General features: G+C 53.9%; 3 protein-coding genes across 5 annotated transcripts in view; all 3 read right to left on the reverse strand.

Annotated features, from left to right (window-relative positions):
- Positions 1-14736, reverse strand: part of PRKACA (protein kinase cAMP-activated catalytic subunit alpha) — a 16979-nt gene extending 2243 nt beyond the window's left edge. The window contains exons 1-8 of one of the 3 annotated variants that reach the window (XM_025863138.2): positions 14503-14736; positions 7066-7127; positions 6479-6607; positions 4079-4177; positions 2953-3035; positions 2027-2153; positions 1829-1924; positions 1604-1726 (exon numbers count right to left, since the gene is read on the reverse strand). In XM_025863138.2, the coding sequence (XP_025718923.1) occupies positions 1604-1726; positions 1829-1924; positions 2027-2153; positions 2953-3035; positions 4079-4177; positions 6479-6607; positions 7066-7127; positions 14503-14548 (765 nt within the window). In that variant the 5' untranslated portion in view covers positions 14549-14736. Of the gene's footprint in view, positions 1-1603; positions 1727-1828; positions 1925-2026; positions 2154-2952; positions 3036-4078; positions 4178-6478; positions 6608-7065; positions 7128-7695; positions 7830-11084; positions 11122-14502 lie in introns of those variants that run through there. The other 2 variants (XM_025863139.2, XM_025863140.2) reach the window with 2 other exon arrangements.
- Positions 7836-11078, reverse strand: SMIM46 (small integral membrane protein 46). Its single transcript, XM_073887731.1, has 2 exons — positions 10906-11078; positions 7836-10254 (listed from the first exon to the last, which is right to left on the reverse strand). Exon 2 carries the CDS (start codon positions 9689-9691, stop codon positions 9407-9409), a length of 285 nt encoding a protein of 94 aa, XP_073743832.1. The 5' UTR covers positions 9692-10254; positions 10906-11078; the 3' UTR covers positions 7836-9406.
- Positions 14737-16659: 1923 nt separating the features above from the next.
- On the reverse strand, positions 16660-25194 carry ASF1B (anti-silencing function 1B histone chaperone). The gene is made up of 4 exons (XM_025863318.2): positions 24771-25194; positions 20210-20325; positions 18247-18423; positions 16660-17864 (listed from the first exon to the last, which is right to left on the reverse strand). The coding sequence occupies exons 1-4, from the start codon at positions 24877-24879 to the stop codon at positions 17658-17660; spliced, it is 609 nt and encodes a 202-aa protein (XP_025719103.1). The 5' UTR covers positions 24880-25194; the 3' UTR covers positions 16660-17657.
- Between the last annotated feature and the right edge of the window lie 18 nt (positions 25195-25212).

Here is a 25212-nt window from a genome sequence, read left to right on the forward strand (position 1 = left end):
AAATTAAAAAAAAAAAAAAAAGCTTGCTGGACCCACTGGAGTTTCTGATTCAGGAGGTCTGAGAACCTGTATGTCTAGCCTGTTCCTTGGCCATGCTGATGCTGCTGGACAGGGGGCCACCCTGGGAACTGCTGCTCTAAGGTAAACCTGACGATGGTTCCCGTTTTAGAGATGAGGAAACCGGCTCAGAAGGGTTAAACAGCCTGCCTAAGGTCACACAGAGGAGCGGGACTGGGGGCCTTCAACTTGGGTCTGTTGGACCCCAGAACTTAAATTCTTAGCTACTGCTTCCTAAGGCAGCTCGGCCGGGGTCTGGGGACTTCTGAAACCTTCATGGTTGAGAGAGAAATGACTGTTTTTGTTTCCCCCCCCACCCTCCATAGCTAAGATTCTTCCACTCTTTAAGGCTCACTTCAACTCTTCCAGAAACTTCCCCAAAGCCTTGTTTGCAGTCACTGGATTTATAGCCACAAGAACTAAGTTCCAGCACTGCTCTACATCTTACACGCTATATGACCTTGGCCATGGCCCTTAACCTCTCTGGGCCTGTGCCTGCCTCTCTGGCACAGGGCAGATATCCCAGAGTCGCATGAGGGACAGAATACCGCTGAGGGCGCGTGGGAACTGTAAAATGCTACAAAGAAGGGAGTTATGCTCATCTTCTCTTTCCTCCTCAGAACCATCTATGGTTTTTTCCTTTTCTCTGCCCCCCCCCCCACTTTGGGCCATTTTCCCTGCAATTTCTTTTCAGCCTAGTGGCAGACACCTCGTCTTTCTCTTTTTAGTGACCCCACATTGCAGCTGATTTCTCAGAGAGGCAAGTGTCCGGTTCCCCAGTTCTCATATGGGTACGATGAGGCTCAGAAGGGCAAAGGCACTTGCCCGAGGTTTCAAAGCCAATGGGTGGCTGAGCTGGGACGTGGAGCCAGGTTGGCGCCCCCAGGCTGAGCTGGGAGCTGCTTTCTCTAATTCCCAGGCCAGGTGGAAGGACGGCTGGGTCCTCCCAGCCAGGTAGTGAGCTGAGGGCAGAGGCGGGGTTCCCATCCTGTCCTGAGCCCTTGGGGCCTGTGATGATGCTGTCCAAGCCTGAGCTTCATCACTCCTTCCAAGTGCTGGAGTACAGCCGAGCAGGGTGCATCGTGCGGCAGTGAGCATGTCCGCACTCTGTGACAGCTCTGCCACCCCAACCTGTATCCCCAGAGTTAGCAAGTCTGCATTTGGGAGAGGAGGCATGGGCCGCATCCCTTAAGTGACCCTGCAGGATCTGGAGTGGCACCTGGGAACCGCACATGGTTGCTTCCTGCTGTGAAACTTGTGGAAACTCATGCTCAGTGGGATGACCGGAGGCAAGCAGTCTCCTGTCGGGCAGGGAAGGTGTTCGGGTGAGGCCTGGGGTTCTGGAAGCATCAGCAGTGTGGGTCCAGGATTAGACAGGGAGGTTGTGTGAGGTGCTGGCCTGTTCATGTGGCTGGTGCGCCCAGCTTCACTGCTTGGCCTAACTTAACTTCTAGATTGTTCTGACACTATATGCAGGGCTCCATGGTGAGCAGAACTGGTGGGGAAGGGTCTGTGTGGGGGCTTAGCCCCCATATCCAGGCCTCACCTTCCCAGAGACAATCTTCTCATAGATCTGGATGGGCTGGTCAGCGAAGAAGGGCGGGTAGCCAGCGGCCATCTCGTAGATGAGAACCCCCAGGGCCCACCAGTCCACAGCCTTGTTGTAGCCCTAGAGGGAGAGGCAGGGGGTACGGTGTGAAGAGAGGAGGGTGAGGAGGGGGTGCAGGTGGAGTAGACCTCAGGGCAGTGGGATGGGCGGGGAGGTGCCTACTTTGCTCAGGATGATCTCCGGGGCCAGGTACTCAGGGGTCCCACATAAGGTCCAGGTGCGGCCTTTTACACGCTTGGCAAAACCGAAGTCTGTCACCTGCAGATACAAGAAGGGGCTGTTGGCCAGGAAGGAGACAGGGAGGGGGAGGATCCAGCCCATGGCCGCCTGGGCCTGCCCCTTGCCCGTCCTGGTGGGCACCTGAATGTAGCCCTGCTGGTCAATGAGGAGGTTCTCCGGCTTCAGGTCCCGGTAGATGAGGTCAAGTGAGTGCAGGTACTCGAAGGTCAGGACGATCTGGGCCGCGTAGAAGCGGGCATGTGGTTCACTAGTTGGGACAATTGGGGAGGGGACAGGTGAGTGCGGGTGGTTATGCCCAGCATGACCTGCCCACCGCCAAATGGTCTAGCAGCTGGGCCCTTCAGAGCCACCCCAAACATATAAGCAGAGCAGACTTCTTCGTATATGGTCCCACATGGGAAGGAACCCGCATGTCCATCAACAGAGGAACACAATCAGACTGTGGTTAGCTTCATACAACGGAATCGTACCCAACACCACTGCCAGGAAAAACGATGAATACACTCAACAGTGTGGCTAGATGTCAAGATGATTATGTGAAGCAAGAGAAGAAAGGAACAGAAGAATATAAACGGTGTGATTCCATTTATATCCAGCCCAAACCCAGACCAAACACATTTATGGTGTTTGAAACCAGAAAGGACAACTGCTTTCTTCAGGGCGGCAATTTGCCAAGAATGGGGTTCGAGGGGATTTTCTGGGGTGATGGAAATGTTCTCTATGGTATTTTGGGTGGTGGTTTCACAAGTGTATGCAAATGCCAAAACGTTAAGCTCCTGTGCGTTCTGTCGTATGTAAAGCACATATCTACATAACTAAGGTAAATGATAGCATGAATTTTAAAACTGCCAACTTAAAACAGTGAGACCAAAGTCACCGTGCTTCTTCTGTTTTGTGGGGGCTGAGAAATCACAGATTCCTCGGCTCAGGGGCAACAAGAACCCAGACAGACTTGGAGAGCCCACTTCACCTCCCAGATGGCTTGGTCATGTGACGACACCTGTGGGCACACCCGGGCCCATTGTGGCAGGGGCTGGCCAGCTCACCTGAACCTTCCGATCCGCCGCAGGTGCGAGAACATCTCCCCGCCAGGCACATACTCCATGACCATGTATAAATTCGAGTTGTCCTATGGGAAACAGCGGCTGATCAGGGGCCCATCTGAAGGCCTGGTGCCTTTACATGGTAGGTGTTCCAGAATAAAGCGACAACAACAATCTTGGCTCCCATACGAAGCCTGTTCGCAGTGCCAGTCGCTGTCCTCCCTGAGCCTCCTGGCTCATTTCCTTCCGCCCACGAAGAAGGGGCAGCTGGGATCCTGCTCACAGGGGGTGAAAGTGAGGGCCAGCAGGTGGGGTGGGAGGGGCCCAGCCAGTGTGCCTGGGCTGGGGAGAGGATTCTGGGGCATCTCACGTCTGCGACTGTCTTGACTGAAGCTTGAGGTCACAGTTTTGTCACCTGCAAAACGGGCCCAGGATGGGCTACAGAATTTGTGGGGCCCCAGAATAAAAATGTGAAGCCCCTTGTTAAAAAAAAATTATTACAACTTTTAGGATGGCAGCAGCTGAGCTTTAAACCAGGCACGGGGCCCTTGTGACTGTCTGGGTCTCAGGCTTCGAATGGCTTTCCCCAGATCTTGTGGTCACAGCTTAGGACAACACCCAAAATAGCTCACGGAGGGTGCTCACGTTGTGCTCGGAACGGTCACGGCCACCCCATTAGGTGGGGAGTGTTGGGATCCCCACTTTATAGACAAGGAAACTGAGGCTCTCGGCAGTGAAGTCCTGCACCGGCGTGACACAGCCTGGAGGAGCGCAGAGCTGCGCTTTGAATCCAGGCTGCGTGGCGCCGTTTGGGCCTAGAGTCGTGCGTGCGTCAGGCGCTTTGCTGTAAAATGGAGAGGTGGTTTGGAGGGATGTCAGCCAGGTAGGGTGATCTGCCCCAGGTTCTCAAGCTAGAAACTGGTGGGCCCAGGAGTTGATCACGGGTCCACCAGAGTTGCAAGCTGACTCCTGCCCCCAGCATCCCTCCTCTGGGGCTCTCCTCCTTTCCTGTTAGGGGGCCTGCCTCCTCGGGCAGCCACTGCTTGTCCTTGGCCCCCACCTGAGCCCTGGGAGCCCCGAGGCTGTACCACCTAGCAGTGGCCCCGGCCCCCGAGCGCTGGGACCCCACCTTGAAGGAGAACTCGAGTTTGACGAGGAACGGAAAGTTGACCGCTTGCAGAATGCGCTTTTCGTTCAGGGTATGCTCGATCTGTTTCAGCTTCACCACCTGTGGGGGTGGGAAGGAAGGTAAGAGAGGGTCTGAGAGGGTCCTCCTCTTCCCGATGCCCAGAAGCAACCCCCTGGGCTGGGCTGGTTCCTTTGAGTGCCCACAGCCTGTAGAGCCTTGGGCTGGATGCTGAGGACATACAGAGAAGGCAGAAGCTGCCTGTCCCTGCAAGGCATGCAGTTCAGGGCAAGAACACGAGTCACCAAGCCTCATGGCCCAGAAGGGTCAGAGCCATGGTGGGGGGAAGCTCGAGGCCTGCGGATGCCCAGGTAAGGGGCCTGGTAAAGTCAGGGGGACGGGGGAGTCAGAGAAGGCTTCCTGGAGGAAGGGGCAGCTAAGCTGAAACCGAAAAGACAAGCAAGAGTGGTGCCTAAGAGATGTTTAGAAATACTTTCCCTGCATCCAGAGCACCCTCCCCACAGCCAGTCAAACCCCACGCTGATTCTTCCTCAGCTGTCCCCAGCAGGTGCCTCACACATAGTGACAAGAGCCCTGAGGGCTATGCGCCGTGAGCATGGCATTTTGGAAGACCCAGATGCAGAGAAGGGAAGTGACTTGCCCAAGGTCACCCACAGCTAGTCAGTGTCAGGCCCGCATGTCACACGCAGGCAGGCTGGCCCCTCGGTCAGCTCTGATCTGCTGTGCTAGGGCTTTTCCCGCTTTGCTCACAGCTGTATGCTCCGGGTCTACACCTGCACTGTCCAGTGGGTCCACACTAGCCATGTACACAGCTGCTGAGCACTCGAGATGTGGCTAGTTGCCTGGGGAACCGAGTTTAAAATTTTAAGTTTCTAAAATGAGGAAAATTTATGGGCGCCTGGGTGGCTCAGTTGTTAAGCGTCTGCCTTCGGCTCAGGTCATGATCCCAGGGTCCTGGGATCGAGTCCCGCATCGGGCTCCCTGCTCCATGGGAAGCCTGCTTCTCCCTCTCCCCCTCCCCCTGCTTGTGTTCCCTCTCTCGCTATGTCTCTCTCTCTCAAATAAATAAAATCTTAAAAAAAAAATGAAAATTTAAAAACGAACACTCGAGGCAGTTACTGGGTGACTTTTAAGCCTGAATGGAACAAACGCGGGCTATGTGAATCTGCTTTTCCAACCTCTCTGCTTTTTCTTGTTTTTCTAGCGAAAACTGAACATCTGAACAGAGATGTAAGTGTAAAATACATACTGGATTCTGAAGACTTAATACAGAAAAAAAAAATGAGATGTCTCATTAATGGTATTTTTACACTGGTTACATATGTTGAAATTATAATATTGTACATATACTGGCTTAATTAGAGCACATTGCTGAAATTAATTCTACCTGTTTCTTTTTACTTTTTAAAGGGGGGTGTTCTACAAAATTTAAAACCATATATGGCTTGTATTACCTTTCTGTTGAACAGTGCTAACTTACAGCAGCACCTGGCATAAAGTAGGGTCTCAAATATATTTACAGAAATAAGGTCTGTGGGGCGCCTAGGTGGCTCGGTCAGTTGAGTGTCTGCCTTTGGCTCGGGTCATGATCCTAGGGTCCTGGGACTGAGCCCTGCGTCGGGCTCCCTGCTCAGTGGGGAGTCTGTTTCTCCCTCTAACCCTCCTCCCCACTTGTGCCCCCTCTCTCTGTCTCAAATAAATAAATAAAATAGAAAGAAAAAAAGAACGAATGAAAGAAAAAGAAAGAAAGAAAGAAAGAAAAAGAAAGAAAGAAAGAAAGAAAGAAAGAAAGAAAGAAAAAGAAAGAGAAAGAAAGAAAGAAAAAGAAAGAAAGAGAAAGAAAGAGAGAGAAAGGTAGGTTGGTCGGTCTGTGTGGGGCGCCTGGGTGGCTCAGCTGGTTAAGTATCTGCCTTTGGCTCCGGTTGTGATTCCAGGGTCCTGGGATCGAGCCCCGCATTGAGCCCCGCATCAGGCTCCCTGCTCAGTGGGGAGTCTGCTTATCCCTCTCCCTCTCCCACCCCCCCACCCCTACTTGTGCTCTCTCTTGCTATCTAATAGATAAATAAAAAAAAAATTAAAAAAAAAAAAAAAGAAAAAAGTCAAGTCTGTATAAATCCAGTACTTTCCCCAGGAAGACTTCTGGCTTCCTTGATACAGGCTAGGTGTCTGAACCCGTGTCCACTGCCTGGACTCCCATCAGTGGCTGGTCTGGAGGGGAAGCTTCATGAAGGCAGCATGGGCATTTCTGAACCTCGGGTCTGGCACATTATGAAGGCTCAGGAAATAGTTGGTGAATGACAGACAGGAAGACCACTCAGGCAGTGGGAAGAGTCTGAACCAAGGCCTGGTCGGGGGGACGGTGGCCTCCTGGCCGGTGCTTACCTTCTGTTTGTCGAGGATCTTCATGGCAAAGTGGTTCCCGGTCTCCTTGTGCTTCACCAGCATCACTCGCCCAAAGGAGCCCGTGCCGAGGGTCTTGATCCGTTCAAACTGATCCAAATGGGCTGTATTCTGTGGGCAGAGGGGTTGGGAGGGTCAGGGACCCCCTCCAAGTGGGGGAAGGCCAAGGTCCAGGGCATGCCCTCTGCCACCAGCAGAGGGGGCTCTGGGGAGGGGGTGGAATGATGGGCTGAGGACAGGGGGTGGAAAAACAAGATGGGGAAGGACACATTCCTTAAGGCGGGTGGCAGGGGCCAGATCCGGCCCTGGCCCGGGGCCCAGGGACTGCTGGCAGCTGCGTGGGGGGCAGGGGCCACCAGGTGGAAGGGGGTGGTGGGGTGGGGGTGCGTGCCAGTGGGTGATTGGGTGCCTCTGTCCAGGAGCCCCCACTGGCATCTAGGGAGCAATTGGGGTCAGGTCTGGAGCCCTCTACAGGGCCCTAAAAGTCCTCACCATGTTACAGGGACACAGCTGGAGGGCGGGGGGCCATCAGCTCACCCCTCTCAGGGCTCTGAATCCAGGGGGCCTACCTGAGCAGGATTTTCCCATTTTTTAAGAAAATCTTCTTTGGCTTTGGCTAAGAACTCTTTCACTGAAAGGAAAAGAGAGAGAGTGTTAGTTAGAGACCCCATCTTATTGGGGTGGGCCTCGGCTCTTCCTGGGGAGATGCCCATTTGTGCAAAGTGGGGTGTAGCTGTCTCAACCTAGAGACTGACCTTTTCCCAGTAGCTTCAGGTGCCCTGGCTGAGCTGGAAGGCAGCTTTGGGGGGCCCTGATCTGGGCTGGGGGCCTGGGCCCCCTTTACTCAGAGAAGTGAGATACAGCCTCAACTCTGTCCCAAATGAGGTGCAAGGTGACTCGGGGGTTACTCTTAGGGGTACAGAGAGTGACGCCCAGGCCAGCCCACCCCCACTTGCCCCAGTTCTGACCGACATTCCATGGCCAGGGCCGACGCCAGCCAAGATATTTATAGCCTGGGGATTTGGCTGCTCCTCCAACCCCTTCTCTGGGGAGGCCGGGCCCTGGGTGGAGGCCTCTGGGGCTCGGGTAGCAGGCGCCCTTGGGGGGCTCAGCTGTTGCCTTGGCCCCCAGCTGGCCCCATTCCCGCCTTTGCCAGTCCAGGGGTCCTTCCTCCAGAGCTGGTTCAAGGGGAGCCTTACCCGATGTCCACACCCCACGGGCCCTTCAGCACCCCAAGGCGAACATCACCATCCGGCTAATGGTGAAGACCTCCTGGTGGACCCTGGGTCTGCTCACTTGGTTCGCCTTTTATCCATTCTTCCCATTTAACGCCCTAGGAAACTGAGGCTTGAAAACAGGCATTCTTGCCAAGGCCGAGAAGGAGCCCAGCAAAGCAGTTAGGGGCCAGAACTCTGGGACAAGATGAAGTTCAAATCCCAGCCTGGTCTCTGATGAGCGGTGCAACCTCAGGCAACTGACCTGACCTCAATTTTCCTCATCTGTAAAATGGGGTTAACACTAGTAACGACCTGGTAGGGTGGTTGTGAGGACTGAATGAATTAATCTTGGCAAAAGGGGTTGGACAGTGGCTGGTATGGGGTTAATGTGATATAAATGGCAATTACTGATTTTGCTTTTAGGTATTTCTAAAAACTGAGGTATAAAATATAGGGCGTGGGGAGTACACTGACCTTTCAAACTCTAAATGTACAGCTTGGTGGATTCTTTCATTACAGACCAGTCCTTGTAACCACCCCCTGGGGCCAGGCACGCTGTTCAGAGACCCTTCCTGTGTGCCAGTCCTGTGCTGAATGCTTTCTGTGCTTAATTCCTACCCTAATGGGTCAGACCTGCTGTTCCTCTCCTTGTACAGATGGGAAGACTGACCAGGCCTGAGGTGGCCTGCCGGATCTCAATGCCCACAAGATTAACTGCTTCGCTCCCGCCTGGTGGCAGTGCACAGGGTGGCTCGCAGACGGAGCTGTCTTCTACCCCTTGACACCTGCCACCCTGAGGGGTCCTGCGCACTTGTACTTTGGCCTCGTCTGTCATCTGCCCGAACTACCCAGACACAGCGCCAGGCATCCCACACAGCCTCGTGGGTGGCCACCACTCCCACCGTTCCCAAGACTCCCCTCAGCGTTTGGAGGGAAGAACCTTCCATGGGGTTGCAGGAACGGCAGACAGAGGAGAGACTGTTGGCCAGGAAAGCCCTAAAATGAGTGACTGGGCAGAGAGGGGGTAGTCAAGGAATGGCCACGAGTCCTAGGCTGGTACCTGGCTGGGCCATCAACTGCTTGAGACCTCTCTGAGCCTGGGGGCTGCACCAAATCCAGTGCTTTCCCTAGCAGAATCTTTTTTGATGCATAACACCTTCCTTGGAAACCTCCAAACATACACGCTGAATTCAGGATGAAGGTGGCGGGGGAGAGGGTACCCTCTTGGGACTTCACCTTTGCCCACCTAACAAGGCAAAGGAAGGGGTGTGGGAAGAATCCAGGAGAATGCCTGGTCCTGCTTTCCTGTTTGCTCTCAGCCCTCCCTGAGAACTACCATATTCTGCTTTTTCCTGACTTAGTGGGCCTGCCTCTGGCTGTCTGCTGGTACCCCACTGAGAGGCTCCATGGGTGCCTTGGTCCTAGTACAGCTCTTCTCTAGACTCTCAAAATACTAAAGGGCCCAAACTGTGTCCCCTCTGGTGCCATCGGTTTGCCAGATTTGGGCATAGTGGGGAGGGGGGGACAGTGCCAGAAGGAGTGGGCAGATAAAGAGGGATAATGATGGGGGGGCCCCAGCCAGGAGCCCCCATACTCACCTCTGCTTCATATGTCTTCCAGCAGAGGATGCAATGGGGGGGGGGGTGGAGAGGGATAGGGTGACGTGGGACCCATATACCCCGGCCAGGGAGGCTCAGGGTGCTGGCCGCGGCTTACACGCCCAGAAGGTGTGGTGCAGGTAGCCCAGGAAACGGAGAGTCAGGTGGGCCCAGAGAAGCAGCTGCAGCCACAGCTGGAAGGTGGTCTCCGAGTCACTGCCCTGGCCACTGCCTGACCCCACATCCATCCCAGGCTGCCCTGAGCCCTCCCTGGAATCCTCCCTTTGCAGGGAAACCAGGAACACGCAAGGCCTCTGAGCTGGCTTCCTCTGAAGGGCCTCAGGGGACCAGGGAGGAGGAGCCGGTTGCCAGGGAAGCATTTAAAGGTACCTGCTCCCGGCTGGCCAAGGTTTGCGAAGGCCCTCCTGAGGATGTCCCTTCTGGCTGGCCTGGCTGCCCCAGGGGTGGAGTGCTAAAGCTAACTTCCTGTTCCAGGGACTTCACTGCTCCCAAGATGCCAGGTCCTGCCATCCTCAGTGGGTGCTGAACTACCCAGAGGATGGCACCGGATGTGCCCAGGGCAGTGCCCACTGGGCAGAGGAGAAGGAGTTAAGGTTCAGGCCCAGGCAGCAGCAAGGGGCTCCCTGGGGCCAAAGAGGCCCCAGAGCCCCGTTAATTAGCTGAAAGAGCAGATGGAGAGAAAGAAGCGGTGGGGGTGGGCGCAAGAGCCACCCTATCTCCTCCCCTAAGTCCTCTTTGAAACTGGAGCCCCCAAATCCTGTTACCCCAAGAGAAAAATGGGTATATCTGGATTTGTCTTGCTCCTATGTGGGGGCAGAGAGGGGACTAACATCGCGGGATGTCCTTGGCCTCTGTCAAACCTTGCCCTGTGCTTGGCTCTGCTTTCAGCCATGAAAGTCCAACCGGAAACGAAAGGCTAAACCTAGGGGTGGGGGAGGGGGAGGCAGCCTTGACCATCTTCCTCCTTCTTTCCACATCCCAAATAAAGTGGAGGGTCAGTGGCAGCTTCTCTGAAAGTGCCCAGCACCCGTGGCCCCTGCTGACAACAGGAAGGGGCAGAGAAGGGAAACCCAGCCAGCTGCTGGCTTATGAAACCCACCCCCCTGCCATGTCTCCCCCGAGGGATGGAGGGGTGGTTGCCAGCCTCCACTCTGGCCGGGATTCGATTTGGGCTAACAGAGGGAACCTCAGACACCCCTCAAAAAGCCAGGGCCACAGCAGGAGGCAGGAGCCCAGCCTCAGACACCCCACACAACAACCTCAGCACACTCAGCCCTCTGAAACCTGTTTGTCTGGGACACGGATGGATGGGACCCCTATTCTGGACTGGATCGCTCCCCAGCCGGATGGACACCCATTCTGTACTGAACCATCATCCACTATGACCTGACTCCACCACTGAGCTGAACCAACCCCCATTCTGAGTTTAACACAACATTGGGCTGGGCCACCCCACCGCCTTGGTCTGAGCTGGACCCCCTGTACTCGCTTTGGCAGCACATATACTAAAATTGAGCGGGACCCCCGCTCTGGGTGGAACATGCCCCCCTTGTCTGAATGGGGCCACCCATACCTCTGCTTTTCCCCAGGCCCCCAAGCTCAGGGATGTTAGTCAGGGGGGTTTCCAGGGCTAGCCAAGGGTCTACAGACTCCTCCTCTCCACCTGTTCCCGACACCCCACTGCAGCCCTTCCCTGGCTTGAGGGGCAGAGAGTGCCTGGGAAGTTGCTATAGCAACAGGGCTCATCCTCACCATCGTTGGGGTTGGAAGCCATCACTGTCTTCCTCTCAGGGCACCAAGACTACGGTGGCTGGGAAGGCTCATGAGACCTGCTGTACCAGCTTGGCTGTCCATCCCCAATACTCCGTCTATAGGGGGAGGCAGGGAGTTGTGGGGGGGTGGCAGGAAGAGAAGCCAACTTAGGGACCAATGGGTCCAGGGAAGGGACAGATAGGACCCTCAAGCTTCTGTAGGTCTGACCGGGATAAGGGAAAAGCTGCCTTGGCAGGACCCTCTTGGGCACCCATACAACTGCCAATGCACAGAAGGTGCTTGCTGCTCTCAGACAGGCTTCTGTAGGGTGTCAGAGGGCCTCCATTCTCCTATCCAGGGACCTCCTGGGGGCGCTTCTCACAGAGCCTGGATCTGCTTGTCCCTGGGACCTGGAGGGGTATCTGGGGGCTCCCTTTCACCAGTCCCGCCCCTTCTGTGGGCCAGCTCCCAGGGGTGCCTTCGGCCAGTGCCAGCCAAGGCCTGAGCTCCACTTGGCCGCCCGTCCCCAGGCCTCTTGGGAGGCCTTCTCCCAGTTCTCCAGCTTGCTCAGAGCCCAGGGCTCGGTCTTCTTTATATGTTCTCTCAGCATCTTCCCCGGGCCCCTGCTAATGGCTTTGGCATCTTTGGGTTAAGATTTCTCCCACCCCACCCCACCAGGGCTTGTTCTCGATCCCTGCCCTCCTGGGAGGAAGCTGACACTGTGTCCTGCCATGGAGACAGGGGCACAGGGGGCTGCAGGATGCCCGACTGGTGTCTACTATGGCTTGGGCGTTTTCCTGACCCAGGTCAGGCTGAAAGCTGGCAGATGAAATTCAGGTGCCCCCTGCAGGCTGGCCTGGCTACTGCCCCCGCCCCCACCCCCACCGCACCCTGGTTACAAGACGGCGGATTTTGTCTAGTTTCGTCCTTTTGGACTCAGAGCTCCGAGGCACAAAGTGGCTTCCTCTCTCATCCTATTTCCTCTTCTAAGAGCCCCTGTAAGCCTCTGGAAGGATGTACAGCTTGGGGCATTTCCCGAAGTGTGACATGGGTCCCACCCGCAGGGCACGAAATGATTTTAGGGATGTTTCACTTTTTCAGTTACATTGTATTTTAATGTGTATCAGAGAGAATATGACTAGCACAGCAATCTCCTGATTTCATTTATATTATTGCTCAGGACAGATCAAACTTTACATCTGAACAAAAGTGGGTCACAACTTTATTATTTTAAATTAAGAAAATATAAGTGAAGAGAGTAAAAATCAAGGAGGCAGCTTAAGAATGTCTGGGTCGGGAAATTCTGGAGTCTACGAACTGGCTGGTAAGTGGATCTGGATGTGAATCCTGCCTCTTTGACAAAGTCTGTGTCAAACTCAGACAGCGTGTTTGGAAAATTTGGAGAAAACTCTGCTATGAAAATCACTCCAGCAGATGGATCTATGGAGACCGTTTAGCCTGGCACGTCCTAGATGCCCAATAAACAGTAGCTCTGTTTCATTGTGATAGTCCACTTCTGGGTGTCTGGCCTGTGTTCTGGGAAAATGAGCGGTTCCTTCCAGAGCCTCTCTGATCTTTCTCTCGGGGATCCTTTTCCCTGTGCGGCTTTCCGCCCCACTCTGCATGTGTTTGATATGCCTTGAAAGTTTTCCAGGACGATGTCATCTCCCCAACTTTCAGCTGAGCTACTGCAATATATAGCTACTTGCCTCCACCTTCCACCTCCCAGCCAGCCTCACCTGCTGGGGGCCCCAGCCCCTCCCCCTCTGCCTAGTCCCCTCCAAGCTCATGCCCAGACCTTTTTTGGTCACTACCCACCTGCTCCTCTGTCATCAAGTGCTCAGCTACAGGCACTTGCCTCCCTGTCCCCCGCCCATCGGTGACATGTCATGCCTTCCCATGGCTGCTTGATGATTCTCAGTTCTGCCATTTGAATCCGTGTGGGAATAAAGTTTCCTGGGTTTCATGCCTGCATCTTTCTGGGACAGGGTATTCAAAGGACTCAGATGCTGGGGTCTGAGATCAGAAACTGGGAAGGGCGTATTTGGACATGGCCTCCCTTTTCAGCTCTATTTCTGGGTAACTGGAAGGGGATCCTAGCTAAGGTCCAGCTATAGGTCTGGAGTGATGACAATTTAAGACCCGGGGGAACTGAGGAAGGGGCTTGAGGCCATTTCTGAAGCCATTTCCAGATACAGATCTCTCTGGCTGGAAAAGGCCAACACCAACATAATTTGGGGGCTGAGGGGGAAACAGGCCTCTCTCTGGCTGAGCCCTGGGAATGATCAGAATCTATTTGTCCCTTGGCAAAGCAAGTCATTAGATGTCAGTCACTACTCTCCCCAACTGTCATGCCTCAAGTCCCCATTCTCACCATCCCAGCTCAAGCTGAATGAGCCCTGCTAAACCCAGACACTTCATACCCCACTTTTCATCCTGGGCCAGGAGAGGGTGAAGAAGCCCTGGGGACTGGGTGAATGACGGAGCCTCAGTTGTGAAACAAGCATTTATTTAGGGGCACTCCAAGAAGCCTAGAGCTCACTGCATAGCAGGAGATGGGAAGGAGCTCTGCTGCCGCCCCCCCACCCCAAACCCAGGAAAGAAGATGCAATGAATCCCAGCAAGACAGGCTCAAACTTGGCTTTGGAAGCACTGAAGCAGTTCTCTAGGTTCATAAACAGTCTGCTACCTCAGCCAGGGACAGACATTTGCTTGGAGGAGGGAACACGGGCAGAGAGGCAGAGTGACAGAGTGACAAGATGAGAGAGGGGCAGAGGGACCCAGAAAGATCCTGTCCCCCATGCCAAGTGACACAGAAGGGAAAAACAATGCTGGAGGAGGCTCTGGGAAATGCTTAAGGGGGGCAGCGTGGGTTTGGAGGGGGGCTGTGATAAGGTGAAAAGGGGAAGGGCAGGAGAAAGATGGCGGGGGCTGGAGGGGGGAGGGGTGTGGTCACTAAGTGGCCAAGGTCCCTTCGGGGTGGAGGCAGACCCCACAGCACTCCCAAACTGACAGAAGCCTGGGTCGGGGTCTGGCAGTGGATTCCATCAGTGGGAGAGGTGAGTGAGGAAATGGGGGGATTAGAATCTGGGAAGAGGGGCCAGGAAAGGAGAGGGTGGGGTGGTGACAAGGCCCCATGTGGGGCCCCAGCGGTCATACGTGCCTTGGTTGGCAGTGACAGCTGGGTGTGGGGGGGCACAGTCTTTGCAGTGGGGGGTGGCCTTTGGCAAGGGGGCCCCTAGGGGGTCTTCTGCGGGCTCTGGGCCCCAACCTTGGACAGGCAGGGGGAAGGGGCACTGGGGGGGGGGATGAGCAAAGAGAAGTGGGGGGGCGCGTAGGGGGAGGGGCCAGGCGGTGATGGACAGGGCGGGGGCTGGCAGCGCGGGACCGGGATCGGGGTCATGGCCCGGGCACTCACCGCTCTCCTGCTCGCTGCCCTTCTTGGCGGCTGCGGCGTTGCCCATCACGGCGACGGCGGCCGGGGCCGGTCCCGGAGCTGCGGCGCGGCGGGTGCTGGCGGCGGCCGGCGGCCCAGGAGCGCGCTGGGCGGCGGCGGCGGCCCCTAGGGTTGGCTGCGCTGGCTGCGGCGCCGCGACCCCCGCCCAGCCCCTGCTTCCCGCGTCTCTCCGCGCCCGCCCGCCCGGGAACCTCAGCCCAAGTCCGCTGCTGCTGTCCGTGACGCCCCCGCAGCCCGCCGCTCATTGGCCTAGGCCGTCCGGAGTGACGGGGCCGCGCCGCCGCCCATTGGTCCTCCGCAACCCTCCCGAGCCACCATAGGCCCTCGGCTCCGTGACGCGTGCCGCGGACTCCCGGCCACTCGCGAGCTCGCGAGGCCTCAGCTGGGCGGGCCGGCGCACCTGACTGGTCAAGGTTTGCGACAGGGCCCCTGGCCCGCCCAGCGAGGCCGCCAATTGGCGGAGGCGCGCTGTCCGGCCAACCCCCCCGCAGAACATTCAGTGTCAATCCCGGGGTGAGAGGGCGGGGCGGAGATGCAGCCTACTGCTCTGGCCGGCCGGGCGGGGCGGCGGAGGCAGACGGGTGGCCGCGCCGCGCTCCGAGGCCCAGGAGGCGGTCCAGGCGGGCGCCCGCCTGGCCCCCGTACGCGCCGCAGTCCCCCGCCTCCGCTTAGTGCGGCAGCGGCTGCCGGCCAGCTAAGGTTGGCGCCAGGGCCTCCCCCCCACCCTCCTGGCGCAGCCGCCGTCCACCTGCCAGCGGGGGAGGGGCGCGACGGGCGCCTCGGGTCAGAGGTCGCCGGGCCTCCGGCAGTCGTCATTCGTAAGGCCTGGCGCAGGATAGCAGGGTACGGGCCGAGGAGCCTTTTAGGTCTCCTCCAGCCACAGCCAGAGCTTCAGGAGGATGCTGGGCCCAGGGAGCAAGGGGTAGTTGGGAGGGGGCTCTGTGTCCATCGCTTTGCTGGGCATCCACTCTGGGCTTGTGCGTGTCAGCTGGCACTTGTTAAGTACACTGCGCCACATTCCTATCACGGAGGTACTATTACCATCACTCCCATTTCACAGATGAGGAATCTGGGGCACAGCCAGCCTGGGGATGCCCTTTGGGCAACACAAAGGGAAGCTGCCCTCCAGAGCAATAAGATGACTCTTTTTTTCTGGGTGCTCTTTTATTTTTAAAGATTTTAAGTAGTCTCTACATCCAATGTGCTGCTCCAACTTAACAACCCCAAGATCAAGAATCGCATGCTCCACCCACTGAGCCAGTCAGGCACCCCTGGATGCCCTTTTAAAACACAGCCTGAGGTCGGTTTCTCACTGCCACACTACTGACATTTGGGGCAGGGTCATTCTTTGTTGGGGAGAGGGACGGTCCTGGGGGTTCGCTATAGTTTTAGCCAGCATCCCATCTCTACCCACTGGATGCCAGTAGGACCTGCCTCTTCTCCACCAAAACCATCTCAGACATTGTTAAACGTGCCCCGGGGGGCAAAGTGCCCCCAGTTGAGAACCACTGAAGTAGAAGACCCAAACAGAACTTGCCAAGGGGAGCAGGGGGCCAGATGAGCCAGCTATCTTGACTCAAGGGCTAGCTGGTCTCAGGTCTACAAGCCAATTGGCTGTTCTGCCTATAGATTTATACAATCGGCACCCTCTCTAGCAGCTGTCGGCACCCCACCCATGTCCCTAGGTCCATATGTTTCTGGGAGGGAAGAGTCAGGGCACTTCTGTGAATTACGGGGAAATGGTTGACCAGCCAAACCAGTCTTCTCTGGGCTGTGCGGTTACAAAGTTAGGCTAAGTAAAATTTAATAAAAGTGTTGCTGTGTGTGTCCTTGGAGCATGATGTTAATTTCTTCCTGTGGGTCAAGGTCAAAGTCTAAAAAATCACTGTTATGCTCTATCCAGAACAGCTGGGTTGCTTAACTTTTGACAAAGAAAAACCCCTCCCTGAACCTCAGTCTGGAGTACAATTATGTAACCAATTAAGACTAGGGTAAGAAGCTGAGCAAAGGGACAAAGGGCAGTCATCCCACTGGCTGGGGCTAGAGCCCCCTCACCACATCATGAGGAGAGATGGATAAATCTGCCTCGGCACACTTAAGACAAAAGCAGAATCAGTCTAGATGAAGTGCTTTTTATTTTTAGATCAACCAAACATATTTAATATAAAAACCCTTTAACATACAAACTGTAATCACAATAGCATCCACATAGCAGCAAGGGAACGGGGCGTCGCGGGGAGCATGGCAGGGGAGAGGTTTTCAGGGTCCCTATGGTTTCTTGTGCCCGCAAGAGCACGAGGTCTTCGCAGAGGGCAGATCAAGGCAGGCAGAGGGGCCCTGATGCCAACACTGAGGCAGACTGAGCAAAGCAGACTCCTCCAGCATGCCATCTTCCCACCATGGCAGCCTCCAGGGAAAGCCAGATCCAGTTAGGAGATGACGGGAAGGTGGTTGTGATTGAGAGGAGAGTCAACCATCATTCCTCAGCATCCTGCTGAGAACGCCTTTGGGAACAGAGTTTTCCAGAGGCTGTTGGATTAAAAAGACTTAAAAACTGTCCTGGGAGAAAGACAGAAATTGTGTCTAAGTGTACCTTCTAACCAAGATTCCTTGCCTGTGACTCCAAAAAGCTGGGTGTATTTGCTCCGATGTTTGGGAAGGGACAGGAATGACAGAACCTTTGGCTCAACAGGGCTGGAGCCTTGCCAGGCATTGACCAAGAAAGCCTCAAGGCAGGCCAGGGAAGTCTGTGGGAAGAGCTCTGGGTCAATGGTACTCAAAGGAGCATGATGGCACAAAGGCCTGCAGGTGGAATTTATAGTGTGTGTGGAAGAGAGAAAAAACACAAGTCCCAAAGAATTAAAAACTGAAGTACCTGCTTCTTACAGGTCTGGGCAGTAGAGGTAAGATGATCCTTCTGGGTCAGGGTTGGGAGAGACCTGAGGCCTGCTCCTTCCTCAGAGCCATGTCTGACTGGCCTAGGTATAGTTGATGGCCCCAAAGTCTTCCAGATGGCCTCCATGGGATTGTCCGGGAGGCCCAGCTGCCCTCTCCAGATGTGCTAGGAGACTGGCCACAGTCCTGGCGGGGCCCAGGTAGGGCCTGGATTCCCGCAGTTAGATGCAGTCCATGGAATTCTCAGGGACGAGGCCGGGGATGCAGCCAGGGAGACCCAAGCCCTTGATGGGAGCACAGCTGAAGGGGAGGCCACAGCCCAGGGCAGGGTCCTGGTTCTCTATGGCCTCTAGCCTGTCCATGTTGTTATCCCAGTTGATGTGGAAGCGGGTCACTCGGGGGTTCGAGGCCAAGATGTTCCTCTGGAGCTAGGGCAGAAAGAGGAACGTCAATCCTTGTCAGCATGCCCTGTCATTACTCCCACGGAGCTGGGGCACCCCCAGCCCTTGCCCCAAGGCCAGGAAGAACAGAGCTTGCTTATTCCGTCACCATCAGCAACTATGGGTAGAACTCCAAGGAGCGCCTATATACCATGACTTAGGGCTGAGACCTATCTAATCTCAATTCTGTGAGGCATGCTTCTGAGAAACAAAGACCTTTCTCTCTCTGGTTCTCGTCTGGAGCTGCAAGATCTGAGCATGACTTGAAAACCTTAAGAAGTGACCTTGGCTCCCAGTTCCAATGCCTCAACTCCCCCAGGTGCAAAGGAGCCAGCCTGTCCGAAGCAGGAAGTGCAGAGACAGGTCCCACCTGAGAGAAGTCTGGCTTCAGGGGTGGGTTCTCCCGCAGCTCGGGACTGGGGTATTCGTTGTTGACGTAGTAGCCCACACGGATGAACTCCTGTCCATGGTAGGTGCAGGTGATGAGGACGACGGTCACACCCACAGCATCGGTCTCAGGGATGAGGGATGGGTTGGGGGCGTCAGCCTAGAGGAAACACACCCTGTGCCTTAGCACTGATCGCACAGCCACACCTCCATCTTGTGATTTTCAAGCAACACATATTTACTGAGCCAAAAGTATGGTGTCTGCCAACGGGAGTTTCTAATCGAGTGGGGAAGACAGAATCAATCCCGTAAATGCCTGTAAAATGCTCGGTGTGACAAGTGCCACAAAGGAGTAAATGGTGCTGAGGAGTGTAGTGAGCAGGGGGGAGGGTGGCATAAGATAAGGGAGGTAGGTACCAGGCCACCCAGGGCCTTTTGGGCCAGTTAAGGGCTTGGGGAAGAGCAAGAATATTTAGCAGGAGGTAAGTGCTGCATCACTCTTGTGGTCTGTAAAGACTGGCAGCGTGTGATGTTGTGATGGGAGGAGGGCCATTATGTGAGCAGGGAGATTCAGCAGGTTACAGTGGTCATCCTGGAGGTGTGGACAGCGACTTAGACCAGAAAGGAGAGGACAGAGGCAGATTTGGGGTGTGTTGTCATGGATAGGACCAGCTACATAACTGGTACAAAATGAAACCAATATAAAATGAAACATGGGATCCCTTATTCACAAATTAGTAAGTTTTAGCGAGTGACAGCAGAATATTAGACCAGGTGCCGGGCCCTGTGTGGCTGCATGGGCTGAATGCTCAGGAAGCCAGCCCTGCTTGTGGAGTGGAGTAGACGGGCTTGGCTTGCTGGTGGCCTGGCTATAGGTAGCTGAGGCGTTAGGGGATGGGAGGAGGTTGCTTGGATTGAGGAGGGAGCGGCAGAGTGGGATGTAGTGAGGACTGAGGAGAGTCTTTGCTTTTAATATCTTTAAGTATTTATTTATTTTAAAATATTTATTTATTTATTTGAGAGACAGAGAGCGAGCGAGAGAGGGGAAGGGGAGGAGTAGCAGAGGGAAGAAGAGAATCCCAAGCAGACCCCATACGGAGCCCAATGCAGGGCTCGATCCCATGACCTCGAGATCATGACCTGAGCCAAAACCAAGAGTCAAGACGGCTCAACCGACTATGCCACCCAGGAGCCCTGGTGATTTTGCTGTTCAGGATGGCTACCAGGCATAGTGCTTAGTGCAAGGTGATGATGTGCTTTATGAGGAAAACGTGTGTTAGATAAGTTTTGTTCAGGCATGAGTTATAGTGCTGTTGGGAGTTCAATGTGAATGAACCAACAATAATACTAAATAAGGTGTCTTTCAACATAAATACACATGAAACAAGATTATGTATTGATTGGGGCGCCTGGGTGGCTCCGTCGTTAAGTGTCTGCCTTCGGCTCGGGTCGTGATCCCGGGGTCCTGGGATCGAGCCCCGCATCGGGCTCCCTGCTCCGCGGGAAGCCTGCTTCTCCCTCTCCCACTGCCTGATTCCTCTCTCGCTGCTGTCTCTGTCAAATAAATAAATAAATAAAGTCTTAAAAAAAAAAAAGATTATGTATTGATTGGTTGACAATAGGACTTGTAGGAACCTATCCCTGTATTCTTCCAGGGGCACTGGTTCAGTATTCACAAATTCACTAATGCAGCATTTGCAGCGACCTTATAGGACGTGACTCCCGTGAACAATGAGAATCAACTATGAATCAGTGGCTCATGGTGACAACTATGACACAGAAGTGGAGGTAAGGGAAATGTATGAAGTAGTTCTGAGAGGTCAGACAGTTCCTGAAAGCAGAGCCAGAATTTGAACCTCAACTTTTGGCCCCTGAACCGCACTGTGTGCTCTCAGGTACAAGAGGATGTCTCTCGGTGCCAAGGCCTTAGGCCTTGTCTTTCTTACCTGAAAGATGAACATGTGTCTCCCCGCTGGGACAGGCCCAACTAGCACGGAGTCTAGGATTTGATCAAACTCCTCACTCTCAGCTGAGCCAACATAAATGATCTTCCACTCTAGATCTGTAAGGATATGGGATATTAAGGATTTGAAATACCTGGGCAGCACGAAGGCAGGGGAAGGTCTTCTCATGTGAGTTGTAGACAGATCCTTAATGTATTGAGAGAGTTTTAGTCTCAAGAATACCTGACATCTGGGGACTAAGTGCCAGGTACCACAGGCCTGAACACTGGAGTGGGCATGAAACTCTACTTCTAGAGGGGAAATTTCTCCCGTGAGCCTAGGTGTGCCTGGTGACCTTGACTCTGCATCTCCAGGGAACCTCGGGGATCTCAGAGCCTGAGGGTGAACCGTATGGCAGAGGTTGAATTAGGAGCCACGTGACAGAGGCGTGCTGAGGAGGGAAGTGCAGGGAATTGGGCCATTCAGGGCCCTGCCCACTGGGTGCTGGGATAGGAAGCAGCATCCTCTTTCACACACAGGGACTGGTGCCACCGAGCTGAATAGATCCCTCGACAACTGGGGCAGGGCAGCGGATTCCAATCCAGCAGGAGAGCCAGCCAGCGGAGGGGGGAGACGAGGCCACTGGGGGAGCCAGCCAGCCCCCAGGTCTTCCAGTTCCAGCACCAACTCATGCCTCCCCTCAGACATTTGGGTGACAGTGACTCAGTCAACAAACGTGGCATCGTAGGATGATCCTTCGAACCCCAACTTGCTTGCACCCCATCCAGTAGGGGGATCTCATCCCTGAGTAGATTCCAGCAAGGTGAAAGGAAAAGTGCTTAAGGAGACCCTGCCCAGCAAGCACAGGAAATTCCCGGCGACTGCTGCCTCTTGCAGGAGGTCCAAGTGTATTAGGGGCAAGGTCATGCTAGTACAGGGGAGGTTGGCAGGAGACCTGCAACTTATTTTAGGTTCTTTGAAATTACACAACCTACAGCTCCAGCAGCCGGCGGAAATTTCACAAGCTATGAGTTTCACAGGAAGCAAACTGTTGTTGAAGTTGCCCTGTTTCTTGGTCCAATGTCCCACAAGAGCATCCAACTTGGGAAACACTGCTATGCTGGGCCACAGCTACGGAGGTTTGTCACCCGAGCCCCAAGCTCTTCCTCGATACACTGATTTCCTGTCCCTTTGCAGCATCACGCAGGCCTTCTACTCAGGGACCCAAGCAGGTCTGTGGCATAGACCTCACGGGGACTAAAACCCCAGTCTCTTATTATTTGCAGGGACCGATTAAGTTTACTGATTTATCTTTGTGACAAGGAGTGACACGACTAGACAGAACATGTTTCTGGACACACAAAACTCAAGCTGGCTCTGTCCTTACCTTTCTAACACAGCTCTTTATTTTGGTAGCTTTCCTCCTGCACCCCCCGCCCCCCACCGGGGGAGTCCTGTATGTGTGCATTTAACTAATGTGCTGGGGGGAGATAAAAAGGAGGCTGAAGGAGAGCAGGTCCTGTGAGGGATACAGGCACTGAATGTTCGATACCACTGGCAAAACCTAATCAAAGACTGGTGTGGGTGCTGTCCGGAGAAAATGCACTGCACCAGCAGCCAGGCAAACGGGCCACCATGGCTCCCTCCAGAGGGGCCGAAAAGAAACCAGAGAAATGACCGAGGACCATAGAGAAATACTGACTCAAGGGGTTAGAGGAGATGATAAAGTCATCTATGGAAGACAGCAGATGCTTGAAAATAAGGACCTACAAACTGGATCACCTTAAACTTGCTGAAGCGTTTGAAGCAGAAGCATACTTAAGTGGCTCCATTTTTTAATATAACCATTTTTTAGAAGTAGGAGGTGATTGCACACACATAACATGGTGTACCTAACTTTTTAGGCAATTTCAAGGGTAACTTGACAGTATTCAATTTTGTCTTTATGAGGGGTATAGCTCAGTGGCAGAGCATTTGACTGCAATTTTGTCTTTATGCCCTGACTTTACAATCGAACAGTCGACAACATGCTCCTCCACTATGTACGAAAACAAAACCAAAACTAACAACCTGATTAAAGGCATGTAAAAATTCATCATAGTTGAACTAGCTGGAGAACGTTTCCCGCCTTAAGACAAAAACAAAAACAAAAACTATCTAGCAGGCTTTTTTTCTGTTTATCACTTTACCTTTGTTCAGAATCATATAGATGAATCGTGGCCTGATCATGGTGTTAGCTGTGGGACAGAACATCTGGTTCCATGACTTATTCAAATAGTGGCTATTGAATTTCTCAGTGAAAGAGAGAAAAACACACCTAATGTATTAAATGTGGACCCAAGCCTTGGAAGCATCTACTTCCAGTTGCTGAGGAGAAAAAAGAACCAAAGGGGCTTGGAGCCCTTGGGAAACAGGGCCAGCCACTGATTGGGGGTTGGGCCTTTCATCGGATCTTCAGTTGCCAGTGTCAAGGAAACAAGACTGAGATTTCTCCAGAATCTGAGAGACTTCTAAAGCCTGGCCCCCTCCATCTGTTTGGGAGGCAGGAAACGGATTCTCTGTGCTCCATGGGAAGAAGGCCAGGAAAAGGCAAAAAGCAAGTTGGCAGGTCAAAGTCATGGACAGCCCTAGGGGTAGAACCAGAGTCTGGGTTTCCAGGCCAGAGTCTGCTTTCCAACTTGCATTTCTCTGAGCAAAAGCTTTATTGTTTGGGTGTCATTAATAATAGCACCCCCTTCATTCTCTTTTGAGAGTGTCCCGACGTGGAAATAAATTCTATGGTCAGTCTTATTTATGCTCCACTTCTTAAAATAAGGGATGAATTCTTTCTTTCCTAGGTTATAGCAAAGGTAGAGAACTCTGGACTCAGAACTTAGAGCCAAACTCTAGTGTCAATGCTTCTACAGACCTCACATCAAGACTTCTACTTCTATGACCCTGGGGAAGTCATTCCATTTCTATTAAAAAATAATGACCAGTAGGTTGACTTTTGACTTTCCTGCTCGGAGTCTATAAACAGTAAAGTAACAGGGCAGAGATTTTCCTAGGAATAGAAGTACTAGATAAGGACTATGCAACCCTTTTTAAATGCAAGGAGCACAAACAGGCTGTTTGAAACCTGATCTCCTGCCTTCTGGGAACTGTGAATCCCTTAACCTATTAGCTCCTTATATCTCCTCCTGGCTTTAAAATTAAATTCTTATTCCACATTGTCATTCTACACTTTAATTATTTATTTACACCCTGCCTTGTTCCAGAAAGGATTTAACTGGGCTTATTCTATAGTTAGTCACAAGTAGATTCCTTAATTTAAAAAGGAGAGAAACTGGGAGAGACTGATCTATTGACCTAGCCCAAAAGCACATCTCTAATTGTTATCAACCCCAAATTAATCCAAGTGGCTGGCTTTTCCCAAAAACCACCCACCTACCACTGAGAGGCGCTAGTTAGCACACCATGGCCTCACAGATCTCCAGCTCCTCAGCTGCGGCCTCTTCTTTAACCACCAAGTGGAGAATCTGTCTAATGGAGTACTTCCTCCTGAAAGTGGTGCCAAGAGTCCCTGGGCAACCTTAGATTTTCGATTTTTATAGACCTTTACTTGAAAGGTCTTTCACTCTTTGTGGTTCCTGTCTTCTCATCTGTGAGATGAGAGCCATGTCCGCCTTTTTAACACACGGATGAATAAGTACATCTGTGAAAACACCTTGGAAAAGATGCACAAAAAGTTCTGACCTCCCAGCCAATTGTTTGAAGTCAGATACCATCATGGCTCAGCCTGGCCCACCCACCCCCCAGACTGGGTCAGACCATCAAAAGTGTTGAAAGAATTTCTGCAGTAGATCAGCTGGAACCTGGTGGGCAGACAGTGGGAACCGGCTGATGCTTGACTGGTTACTCCTCAGATATGAGTGTATTTATCGAAGCACACAGACAGGAGGGAGGAACGGGAGCTGGGGAAACCAAGTTATCCTGAAAGACTTGAGCTGGAAACCTGCCGTGCTTCCCCAGGTGGAGCTCAAGAGTGGAAGACGGGACAGGCTAAGGAGGTGGGAAGCCAGGTTCTAGGGCATGTGCTTTGGGGGTAGGAAAGCAATCAGAAGTGGGTGGGGGTGGGGTTGTTTTAAATATCAGCAGCTTGGAGAAGGGATTACTGGGAGACAAATGGGGAGATCGGGGCGAGTAAGGTCTTGCCACGGGGGAAAGGGATTTCACAGAGATAAAGGGTAACGGAGGGGCTCCGCTGGGAAAAAAGGAAGGGATCCTGGGGAAGACAGGGTGACTGAAGGTCTCTGCAGGTTAAAGAATGGAGACTGATAGAAAATACGTGCCCAGGAAGAGCTCCACAGAAAAAAAAGAGCGGGATGATGGTCTCCACTTGGGAAACGGGAGTAACTGTGGGGAGCGGGTCGGGTTGGCCATGGGGTGTCAGGGTAGTCTCTTACAAGGCGGCTGGGGTTGAAGGGGAGGGAAGGAGGGAGATCAGGGTTGGAAGGGCTTGTTTCACGGGGGAGGTTGGGGTTGGCCGGGGGGAGGGGGGATCTCCACACAGGCCCAGCCTCACCGTCCGCCAGGGCCTCATTGCACTCGAAGCTGATCTCGAACCGGAAGGGGCTGTGGAAAGGGCTCGGATTCTCCAGCACCGCCACGTTCAGCACAGAAACCTTGGCCATCGCCTTGCCGGACTGCGGCAGAGGCCACAGCTGGGACCGAGCCCGCGCCTGAGTCCTCTGTGGTCAGCGGGGTGGCGTTACCCAAAGCAGCTCCCGCCTCTTCTGTCCGCCGACTGAAGTGCGTATTTGATCCGCGCGCCTCCTTCAAATAGCCGGCCCCACCCTCCGGCCAATCACCGTCAACGCTCCCCGGCGGCGCGAGCACATCCTCAGCCAATCCTGAGGCGAGATCGGCGCGCGCCGAGACTCCTCGGGCCAATCCGTGAGCTCCCTCTCCGGGATGCGCGGGGGAGGCGGAACCATTTCTTGGCTTCCCTGGGTGCCCACCGGGAA

This window comes from Callorhinus ursinus, unplaced genomic scaffold, assembly GCF_003265705.2.
Source record: "Callorhinus ursinus isolate GAN/ISIS: 27379988/994484 unplaced genomic scaffold, GSC_fseal_2.0 scaffold82, whole genome shotgun sequence".
Taxonomy (NCBI): Eukaryota; Metazoa; Chordata; class Mammalia; order Carnivora; family Otariidae; genus Callorhinus; species Callorhinus ursinus.